We start from the raw sequence: 12,246 nt of genomic DNA, 5'->3' as shown, positions 1-12,246 counted from the left end.
TTTGGCAGATTCTTTCAAGACAGCAGGGCAGAAAGAATTCACAAAGTGAGGCAATTGCATGGAGTCATTATGAGGCACTGACTGGTGACAGATATCCAGAAATAATGTAATCAGGTCATATTGTTTTTCATATGGAAGTGACACTGTATATTCTGGGGAGAAGAACACACATATAAGACATCAGAGACTTGTGAGGATAAAGCAATTAATTCCTCAAAAAGAAGAGGTACTAATGATCTTTATAACAGGCATGATTGCATTATTATGAATCATCATAACAGCAACAAAAATTCAAAATATTTGAAATCACCCAACCTGGCTAATTAAAACAGGAGAACCTGCAAATGTAAGAATGACAAGTCTAAGAATACTAATGATTAGATTTTTAAAACTGTTCATCATCAATTTACATCTATAATTATGAATCTTTTTAACAAGTGAGTAGTATTTTTACAGAAAATGAGGTAAGAGCTAGAAATATTACTAAATTAATTTTTTTTAGCATAACATGCCTCATGAAGTTCAACAATGGGAAGTGCAAAGTCCTGCATCTGAGAAAGAACAAACCCATGCACTGATAAATGCTGGGGCCACCCAGCTGGAAAGCAGCTTAGCAGAGAAGTATCTGAGGGTCCTGGTGGACACCAGGTTGACCACAAGTCAGCAATATGCCCTTGCCACAAAGAAGGTGAATGGTATCCTGGGCTGCATTAGATAAAGTATTGCCAGCAGGTCAAGGCAGGTGATCCTACCCCTCTGTCCAGCGCTGGTGAGGCCACACCTGGAGTTCTATGTCCAATGCTGGACTCCTCAGAACGAGAAAGACATGGGCATATTGGAGAAAGTCCAGAGAAGTGCCACAAGGATGATTAAGGAACTGGAGCATCTGTCACATGAGGAAAGGCTGAGAGCTGGGATTGTTCAGCCTGGAGAAGAGAAAGCTCGGGGTGAATCTTATCAATACCTGAAGGGAGAGTGCAAAGAGGACGGAGCCAGGCTCTTTTCAGTGACTCCCAGTGACAGGACCAGAGGCAATGGGCACAAACTGAAACACAGGAGGTTCCCTCTGAACATCAGGAAACACTTTTTCACTCTGAGGGTGACCGATCACTGGCACAGGTTGCCCAGGCAGATTGTGGAGTCTCCATCCTTGGAGATATTCAAAAGCCATCTGGACATCATATACATGGAAAGTATACACTATTTATAGCTTCAGGAATTGAAAGGTGTACTGAAAAGACATCTTCTCAGGACATATATTTTAGTGGTTTTGGTTTATATGTTCTAGTTGTCTAACTCAAATCCTGGAAGACAGTGGCCATTTACATCTGGTTTTGTCTTCGCTTGCATGCAGACCCATAGTCAGATATATCCAGATATGAAGTTGTCCACTTCTACACAATGATGCAAGCTGCCTCCACATTGTACCCATACTGGATGTGCTCCTGTACCAGAGTGAACGCATACTCCAGACCAAGGCAACTGATACTGAAGGAAGACCAACTTTATCTTCAAACTCTTCTAATGGTTTTGGCCTCAATGATCTCTAGTGAACCAGAGAACGTGTTTCAGACTAAAACTATGGTTAGCAGACCACTACTTCTAATAGTATCCTAATTCCACAATTTATACAAAAGAAAGACCTTTCTTGAGGGCCAGAATGAGGCCAAAGATAAACGAAATGAATTGCCACAATGCATAAAGAACATCTCAAGCCTTGGAGATCTCTACCCCAAGTTCAAGGTAGTTTCATCATTATTTTCTGTCTGCACATCAAGAGGGCATATATTCAAGAGTGAACAACATTCAGAAATCCAACCGTATCCTGGGCTGCACATGAAGAAGTGTGGCCAGCAGGTCGAGGGAGGTGACTCTGCCTCTTACTCAGCTCTTGTGAGACCCCACCTGGAGTACTGCATTCACCTCTGGGGTCCACAGCACAAGAAGGACGTGGAGCTGTTGGAGTAGGTCCAGAGGAGGGCCACAGAAACGGTTCAAGGGCTGGAATACCTCTCCTATGAAGACAGGCTGAGAGAGTTGGGGTTGTCAGGCCTGGAGAAGAGAAGGCTCTGGGAAGACCTTCTAGCAGTCTTCCAGTACCTAAAGGGGGCCTACAGGAAAGCTGAAGAGGGGCTTTTTACAAGGGCATGTAGTGATAGGACAAGGGACAATGGCTTTAAATTGAAAGAGGGTAGATTTATATAAGATCTAAGGAAGAAATTTTTTACACTGAGGGCGGTGAGGCAATGGAACAGGTTGCCCAGGGAAGCTGCAGATGCCCCATCCCTGGAAGCGTTCAAGGCCAGGTTGGATGAGGCTTTGGGCAACCTGATCTAGTGGAAGGTGTCCCTACTCATGGCAGGAGGGCTGGAACTAGATGATCTTTGAGGTCCCTTCCAACCCAACCCATTCTATGATTCTATGATTCTATGATTCTGTGATTCTGAAACAGCAGAGAAACTCAATCCTTACCCAGGCAAAGTCTCAGCTCCACGCCCTGTTCTCCATTTGGGGAGAAGATGGCAGGACAATGGACACAAGACGGATGTATGTTGCTTAATGCAGGGCTGGAGGTGCTCACACATGCACCTGAGGATGGTAGAAGATCTTAATAGGACAGAATGCCTCTGAACAAAAACCTACCACCATCTCTAGTTTCATCATTGGTGAAATTAGCTAATCTCAAAAGGGAATATTACGTAGAATAACAATTCACGAGATTAGTCCAATATTGCTTGCCCGACATTGTGTACTGTCGTAAATATCACTGTAACCACTAGATGCCGTGTGAAAACATACCTTTTTCTACTATGTCAGAAAGTTAGGGGATAGGTTTCTCTGGCAAAGATTTAAAAAATAAAATATTGGTATAAATCACTGACTTCTACACCCCTCTAGCTGAATAGGCCATTCCTGCCAGCTCCTGCCTCTGTCCACTCTGAGGAACAAACTGCAGCTGGACATTTGCCCACTACGGCTGCTTCGATAGGAGGGAATTTCTGCGTGCCTGGGAGCGTTCCTGGCACCAGCACGCTGTCACCCATGCCACTACCTGGGCATGAGTTTGGTCTGCTCCAGCCAGCACTCTCCCCACACAGTTCCCAGGCTCAGTTCTGGTCAGGAGAACAATCGCAGGGTTATCCCCAGTGGGTGGCTCGAATGCACCAGCCTGTTTTGTAGGCTGAGACCATCAGTGAAGATGTGAGCTGTTCTGAGCCAGCTGGCCTGAGTACCCAGTAGTTCCCTTGGCACACTTAATTTATGTGTATAGATGTAGCCGGTCCGTCTTGTAGAAGAATCGTTCAGACTCATAGGGACAACAGTATTCATCTCCCAGTTTGGCTGCCAGGAGTGCTTTTTCTTGTGATATTACAACTTCATTATATTCAGCAGAAAGGAATATATTTTTCTGGTTGTGTTTGGTGCTCGGTAGTGTTACTGCTAAGTTATTCCCCATTGATCAGTGCCTGACTTTACCTTAGGTAGGTATGTATGTTCGCTGCTTTTAACGCCACTATGGTAAAGATTCAATACTCTTAATCTCTCTATATCACTTCTTTGCACAGCTTTACACTGTAGTGAAAACCAGGGGACTCTCCAAAAGTGTTTTTTCTGTGAGTATTCCTCGTCTGTAGGTCCAGTAGTTATCCAGAGGTTATACTAATAGACACTTATGAGAGACAACAGATGGACCTCTGCTAAGTAAACCAGAGCTCTTCTTTAAAATATCCTGCATTCAATCAGCATCAACATGCCAAATAGTTGAATGGTTTGCGTGTTTTTAGGTTTAGGGCTTTTTCTTTTCTTTTCTTTTCTTTTCTTTTCTTTTCTTTTCTTTTCTTTTCTTTTCTTTTCTTTTCTTTTCTTTTCTTTTCTTTTCTTTTCTTTTCTTTTCTTTTCTTTTCTTTTCTTTTCTTTTCTTTTCTTTTCTTTTCTTTTCTTTTCTTTTCTTTTCTTTTCTTTTCTTTTCTTTTCTTTTCTTTTCTTTTTTCTTTTCTTTTCTTTTCCTTTTTTTTTTTTTTTCTCCCCTGCCCTCCTTCAGAGTTCTAAATTTTAGGTGTGGCTTTTCTATGCAGTGAAGAGTAATATGATGAGACCTAGATGGAAAGTCAACCTCATCTTGTGCAACCTATGTTATGAGAAGGTGGTAGATCCCATCCCCAGCAGCAGTCTAGTTATGTCAGCTTGTAGCTCTGCCAAAATTAATTCATTTTGCTTTTTCAGCACTGATGAAGTTATACAGCTGCTAATTCCAGAGCTACCTTGGTGAGCCCTAGCTTGGGGGGTCGCTGCTTCACAGTGTAGCTGTGGACAAGCTTAATGTGATATTAGGCTCAGAGTCTAATACAAATCTCTCTGCAATCAACTGGAGAACTTTTTAAATCTCAGGCTATTATAACCACTGTCTTCCTGGCATTTAACATTCTCAGTGTGCATTATCTATTTTCAAATAACAAAAAAGACTGTATGAAGGGCCTTTCTCAAAGTTGCTACGCTGTCACCATTTTGACTGTAATATCTATTTGTTCTCCAAAAATTCAGGTTTCTGTAAAGACAACCTGCCTTGCATTTTAAAATTAAAGGTGTTGTGTGGAAGGATTTATTCATCAAAATAATATGTACTGTGCCTTACACATCAAATAAATGTAGATTTTACATGCACAATCTAAGTATCTTTCTTCTGTACTATTAATTGCATCCCACTCTCATATTTCCCTTGATTTTCCCCCAATTTAAAGAAATGCTTAACATCTTCAACTCCCAATCACTTCATAGCCACCCATAATCAGGATGAGATACAAAGTTACTGTTTCACCAATAAAAGATTTTTTTTTTTTTTGAAACAACTATAAAGCAAATACAAAAAGAGCCTCGCTGTGTCTGAATTAGATGAATGACTGTCGAGCCTATTCCCTGAAGTAGGGTCTAATGTAGTCACAGCTGCAGCATTCTGTGCATATAAAAAATTTTATACCAGTTTAAAAAAAAAAGATTTCAATAAAAAGTCACCTTTCAAAAATGGAGAACTGCTGCTAGTGAGTTATATATCTCGACAGGTATCCAATATTTACCCCTGGAGGGATTTCTTCTTACAGAGGCTCTAACTCCCTATCAAATGGAAGTGCTCACCTTCCCACTCGTTTGGACAAGGGTTAGCATGATAAAATGATTTGTTATGCCAATAAAGTTTTTGTTACACTGTAAAATGGTTTGTTACGCTACCACTGCTGCATAAAAATGTTATGAAAATTAAGTATGTTGTAAGGTCCAAGAAAGAATAGGCTACTTCTAGGACTAGCCACTAGGAAAAGCAAAAAGAAGGATCTTCTGATCTACAATTCTTCAGTACTGTAAAAAGACAATCTAAACGACATTTTAACTAACAATTGAAATTGGTACCTCAATTAAAAAGCAGTTATGCATCTGAAAAGTATGGAAACTTCCTCAGTTCAATAGGACTCAGAAAATGTGAGGAAACTGCAACAAATCTGATAATCTAAGTGGTGACCTCCATCCTGTGTGACGGTAAATTAAACAACGTTAAATTACAATTCAGAATGAAAACTGAAGTACGGACTCATGGTACGTTAATCATAACGCGTCACAGATGGGATAGCAAGTTAATAAGACTGGACGAAAACCTTACTTTGCATACAGGATTTTAATTTCAACATTATGTGTATCAGTCAAAAGCAGTATCTGAAACTGCAACTATTTAATTCACAGTCAAGACTTATAAGCTCATTTTGAACTTGTAATGAATTTTATCCAGAATTTATTTATGATTGTTCCAAGGAATCAGTTGCTCCACAAGAAAGGCAAGGCCTGTTGCATCTTATGTTTTATAATTATTACATAATTTTTATACTTTTCCATATTTCATTTAGTTTGTACATATTAAATGCTTTTATTCTATTATTCTAATAGTAGTATTTGTATTCCTGTCATTTGGTAAATTTTTACTAGAACTGTACAGAACTGTACTGCACTGATAAGTGCAGAAGGAAGTAGTTCCTGATTTCAACAACCAGCTGTTTTCCACTGAACTCTAAATTTGTTTCTAATCACAAAAATTCTAGAAAAATTTCTAACACAACACATTTTTTCTTATAGAAGTGAGAAAGTATTGGAAATACATATGATATCCTTTTAAACCAACCACACTTCAGTTTCCCTTGAACAGGCTCACTGAAGCAGAGTGAACGATGCTCCATCGTGAGGGAGATTTGCTGCAAATGAAGAGCTCAAGGGAGAAGCGACCCTCTTTGAGCATAAGGACCCCACAAGAGTGAGGAAGGTGCATTCAGCTAAGCTTTGTAGATTTTAAAACCTGCGATTTTAACATATGTTGATATACATGGGGGCCGGGTCTCAAGAGAAGTGATTTTGGCTTCACTGGAAAAGATACCGCCTCAAAATCTTTGCAGCCTGACTGAAAGACAGTCGGGAGAAGGATTGCGTAGGTGCTTGTGATGTCACTGGCGCCTGAGTAGATGCATGCCTTGTGTAGGTGCACGTGATGTCACTGGTGCATTAACCAATGAGTGTCATCCAGACCTGGATTGTCAAGTGAAGGTTCATTAATCACCATTGTAACATGAAAGTTCACTGAATTTTGATTAAAAGCAGTGGTAAAGGAAAAAGCACTTGACATCTTACAAAAGACTTTTGGACTACTTCATTCTAGATGGTTGGACAGGATGATGGATGTAACCAAATACAATGTTTCTTTTTTCTTTCAAAAGAGAAATGTCCTTATCTTAAAAGAAACATAAAAATTAAAATTTGAAAACAATTTTAAACTAATGAGCCAGATTTATCCTATAGATCCCTTTTGCTTTGCTAGTGGCAGTATTTTCTGGTCAGTTAGTAAAACAGCTTGAGGTACTGACCAAACAAGGAATATCCAGCCTTTCTGGTTGTCCAGAACAGGTAGCTCACCTGACTAGTAGATGTGGGCTGCAGACTGTGTCTCTTCTCCCACTCTATGACAAGCATTGGTGGCCATGGTTAGGACCACTAGCCACAAGTATTTGTGCTCTCAGAACAGATTTGGTTGTCTGGGGTGTATCAGACCTCTGTGCACCCACCTGAGGTGGACTGGTTGCTACGTACTACACACAGCTATGTAGAGAAAGAGGTACCACTTCTAGGGGATCACACACAGCCCATGCCAAACAACCTTCTAATCACAAGCAGAAACAGCCATCAGATGGAGGAAAGACGGCGGCCAAACCTGGGCTGTTGCTCACGAAGCAACTCATCCAGCCCCAGTACTTCCCTGCACTGCAGACTTTTTACAACAGCTTCTTGTACTTGCGGTTTTTGACTGGTGTTGCAACTAAAAAAGTGGATCACAAAGGTAGAGTAGTCCAATAATGCCGGGTCCCAGGAAAGAACAGATAACATGGTTAAATATAAATGAGTGCTTTAATTCTTAATACTTCCTTGACCTTTTTCAAGCGTTATACCCATATTTCACTTTGGGAAGAAACTTAACCAAGCATCATGTAAATACATATTTACACTCAATGCTGAATAAATACCGTCATTGATTGTGAACTTCAGAAAGGTTTAGGTAAACTAATTTTGGACAAGACTGCTCTCCTTTGCTGTACGCGTCTCAATGAATAACAGCCAGAAACTTGAGTTAATTTCCACCTGTCCCAGCAAAAGTCGGAATGGGGACTATGCCTATGCAGAGCTTTATAGGATATGAGAAAAGAGAAGAGCAGTGCACATTTTAGTAATGCAAATATAATTCTCTAAATCAAACTGCAATTAGTGCTGCTACTTATCAGCTACTACATCTCACTTTCAGGATAGAGACACTCAACAGCAGCAGTTTGCATGTGAAAGGACTGCCAGGATCTGAGTACAAGATGAAGTGGGAACTTACGGAGAGGAGTATTTGGATAGCGCTGTGAATGACCTCTAGGTACTGGAAATCAATTATGCAGCCTGTCACGGAGACGTAGGAGTAATCGTCTAGGATGCCAGGGGTAGAAGGACGCACCACCCTTCGTATGCAGCCAGGCCCATGTTCCCGCCACCAAGAACGGTGCATGGAGATGTTAAAGGTCATGAGATCGGTTTCCTAGGAGACAGGGAGGGAAAAAGCATGTAAACCTTTAACTTTCCGTTATTTAAGGTAAAGAAAGGGAAATAAAAGGTGTTCTCCATTATTATAAAGAAAATGAGGTAAGTAACTTGCCTTCCCGTTCACCCTAGTAGTTTTAACGTGAAAGCAGGCCATTAAAGGGGAGAGAGGAAATTGCAAGCATTTATTGTTTATTTTGTAATTGTGCATAGGAGTTTCTGTCTGGCAGAAGAACCGTTGTACCAGGTACCATACAAAACACAGTGCATGTCCTACATCTCCACGGACTTAGAGCCTGAAAGCAGTTTTAGTGTTACTTATTAGAATGTCACTTAAGAATTTCACTTTTTTAACAGGCAACAGAGACAGTTTTACCCCATGGTACTGGAGACAATCTATAACAAACTTCCACTATATTTATTTAAAGTAATAACTATAAATTCTAACTATTATTTTAAGTAGGACCACAACCAGGCAGACTGTTTCAGCTGCCAAAGACGCAAACAAAAGGTTGTCTCCAGCCAAGCGCCCTGTTCTCTTTTCTCCCCGTGCCCCTCATCCAGACTACCATCATCTCAGTTTATCTAAGAAACCTGCTCCTGCGAACCGATCTGGGTTTAAAACACACGCCACAACTTCTCTTCACTCAAATTATCTTCAGCCTCAACCACAGCATGTCCGATCAGGCCTTAAACCTACCGTAACACATACTGGGTGCATTGTGGTCCACACAGTACGTATGAGGTCTGTGCGGTTTAGTTAACGGTATCCCACTCCTACCTGGATCAGTGAAAGTGGCAAAGATACTAACACAGTGAAGATTTTTTTAACACTTTATCTATGAAGTACAATCAGGAAAATTCATCTGAATTAAGAACAGATTTAGGTCTTTAGGTCATGCTCAAGTAAAATACACCAAAGTTGAATGGACACCATTTAGACGCCAAAAACCAATCTCCTCATTGGAGATAAATGTGAGATTAGTTATACTGAAATTTTAAATAATTAATTCAGATTTATGTTTCCATGTTTCTTCTTCTCAACTCCAAGGTAGTTATAAAAAACACGTGCAAAATTGTCAGCTGTATGCCCACAAAATACCTCCATTTCCACATGTGCCAGTTTGTAAGCACTGCCTTGACACCGATTTGCCCTTTGCATCCCCCTCTGAAAATCTGTCCAGTCAGTCTGTCTGCAGCCGTGTACCTTCTCCGTGACCAAAGGGACATTCGGTACAGATTCTAGTCTCAGCAGGAGTCCTTTTGTTGTTTTACTCTGTTAACTGTCTTTATTCTGGCCATACCTGAAAATTAACGGGTGAATTACATCCTGCCAGTCTCCATTACTGCTAGTTAAGAAAGTAAGAAAGTAAGAAATTTGCCTTTGTGATTTACTGCTTTGCTCTCTGTAACATCTTTACCCACAAAACGCAGACTTGCTGGAGCATTATTTACAGCTGATGAGGCGTTTGTCTTTTGACTTTGCATGTCATTCCTTGACACTGGTTTAGAAAATTCTCGGCTGCAATATGAAAATGACTTGTGAAATCTGAAGTTGACAGACAATTCAGTTTAATGAAAACATAATTATAAATATATAGTCACAGGAAAGAGTCGAGGCTTTCTCTGCACAACAATGCCAGAGATTGCACAGTGTTATCAAGCGCTTTTAACAATTGCCAACAGTAAGACATGCCGTTTGTCAAGCAGCACAGGCATATTCACCCTTTTCTATCTCAGTAACTCTTTGCTGAGTAGGAATACAGATTTGCCATGTGGGTTAGTGAGTATCAAACACTGCGAGATAACGCTTTACTATTGAAACTGTGGGAATAAATTGTGATGTCTGTAGCATTGGTGTCACAGCTTGCTTTGCCCTCAAAGTGTTTTTCGTCTTTTGTTTTTTTTCTCTTTAAACTTTGATCATTATGCCCTGTTTCAGTGTTGGAGTTTGGCTAGTTCGCAGCCAATGGCAAAGAAAAACAGTAAATTTACATAGGGAGACAGCTTGATAAATGTTGCCAACACATTTAAAATGTCAGAATTTGGCAACTGGTCAGTACAAACATCTCTTATAAATAAAATCTTTCATTTCTGGCATACTGTCATGTTTGGCTTTTTGGGTGATTAAAAACAATTGCTTCACTCAATGGCCATGTTTAGAGATGTTTAACTAGATGGTCGTGTTCATATTTCAAGGCTGTTGGTGATGTATTGAGAGAAGGAAACAGCAATATTATAGTCAGAATTCTTTGATTAAAAATAAAGGAGATGTCATCACAGCACTTGATGCATTTTTTTGAAAAAAAATATTCAGAAATTATCTATAAAGGCTGGGAGAAGAGCTTTTCTTAATTACTTCTCACTGTGTGTATTACATCCAGAGTCCTCAAAGCAGGTAAAAGCAGATAATGATCAGCAAAGCTCAGTTTTAGCAATGCAAACGAAACCACCTGGTGCATTAGCTTGACCTCTAAAATATCACTTCACAAAATGGCAGCCGTAAGCTGTTTGAGTGATAAATGTTAAGCTGCCAATCAATAAAAGAAAGCCTGACAAAAATCAATTCTCTCTTTTTTTTTTTTTTTCTTTTTGACAGCTGAAGCACATTCCTCTCCAACTTCTTGGAGATTCTTAATCCATAAAGTGAGTCGAATGTGCCAGGCATTAAAATATTAACCTGTATCTTTATCATCATTTATAGAAAATTCAAAGGCTCTTCACTTGGGTGTACAGGTTTTAAATATCAGTGAACTTCTAAGAGTGTTTCAGCATTTGTGAATTCAGAGCTTGGAGACCCTGTGCATGGTGGAAAAGCTGCTGCCCAGGTGACTTATTCTCAGTTATATGTTGAACGAGAGTTAAGAATTCTTTCAGGAAGTACAAGCAGATGTTGAAGTTTTTCAATAGATCATATATATTTGTCCAATGTCACAAGCATCATTAAGCAAATGCTTATAAAATGCTAAATCTTCAACCAATAATGTAATGTGAAAACTGCTTATTTCTTGCAGAAGAATGGTGCTGTCTCATAGCAAAAGACTCAGTTTCAGGCTCCATACAAGAGACATCAAGTAGTCTCTTTGATGAATCCAGCTGTAATTTCAATAATGGATGGAAAATCGCTGTCTTCTGAGCTTCAGACTCATGACATGTATCTTGACCTTAATTCTGTACACCAACAGATAAACTATGCTTCCTCAGTTGGTAACCTCTCAGACAGATGTCATAAAAGAAGAGTGGGAAGAACACAGATAATGGGACTTGCAAGAAAATCATGTGGGAATTATGGAAATGACACAGGGAAGTGAAATCCTACTCCTCCCTTTTCCAGTCAACACTGAAGCAATACTCCAGTCTGCGGTAAGAAGTTTGCTCCTGTGCATAGGATCAGTCCAATAATCACACTTTTACTGATGTAGAGTCACACTTAACTGTTTACCACTTTTTAAGCTTTTACACTATGTAATTGGATTTGTGTTGGCTGTCAGCCCAAAGGTTAATTTTGATCATTATTGGAAATCATTGCTATGGCAGGTGCGTTCTTTTAGGTGAGATGTAATCCCTTTAAGTCACAATAATACTGTTTTCTGAGTGCCTGGAGATTTTTATTTCATAAATAAACTGAGTGTTTTATTTCATTATATCTGTTTAAATTCCACATTTGGTTTCAAGTGGACATTTTCTATTTCAGCAACCTGATCTAGCAAAAGATGTCTCCGCCCATGGCAGGAAGGTTAACCTAGATGAGCTTTGAAGGTGTCTTCTGACCCAAACCATTCTGTGATTTTATGATTCTATTTTTAGATGGCGAATCTAGATAAATTTCAACAGATAATAGCATAACATAGTTTATTTTAAAACCAAAGATGAATAATAAAGATGATGTTATTTTCATTTATCTGTGTATACTTTATGTACAGTGCCTATAACAACAAAACAAAATTAATGAGAAATTAAGACTGATTAAAATCACCAGATGTAAAGACAAAAAGACACTAAACTCCAGGAAAAAGAACGACACACCAAGATTGCCTTGTATAACAAACAGATATTATGTGGTGACATCATGATTATGCATTGAAATCTTTTTTCACTGTATGTTACTGCTTTACTACATGCTATTTTATATTTCTTTCATTCCTT

The 12,246-nt window shown here is 39.4% G+C and overlaps 1 protein-coding gene across 1 annotated transcript in view; it reads right to left on the bottom strand.

Moving 5' to 3' along the window:
* Positions 1-12,246, bottom strand: part of NKAIN3 (sodium/potassium transporting ATPase interacting 3) — a 398,603-nt gene that overhangs the window by 85,778 nt on the left and 300,579 nt on the right. The window contains exon 4 of the mRNA XM_086609314.1: positions 7,901-8,098. Within this exon, the coding sequence (XP_086465440.1) occupies positions 7,901-8,098 (198 nt within the window). The remainder of the gene's footprint in view (positions 1-7,900; positions 8,099-12,246) is intronic.

Source organism: Tauraco erythrolophus, chromosome 3 (genome assembly GCF_009769465.1).
Source record: "Tauraco erythrolophus isolate bTauEry1 chromosome 3, bTauEry1.pri, whole genome shotgun sequence".
Taxonomy (NCBI): Eukaryota; Metazoa; Chordata; class Aves; order Musophagiformes; family Musophagidae; genus Tauraco; species Tauraco erythrolophus.
This window is presented reverse-complemented; position numbering and strand designations above follow the sequence as displayed.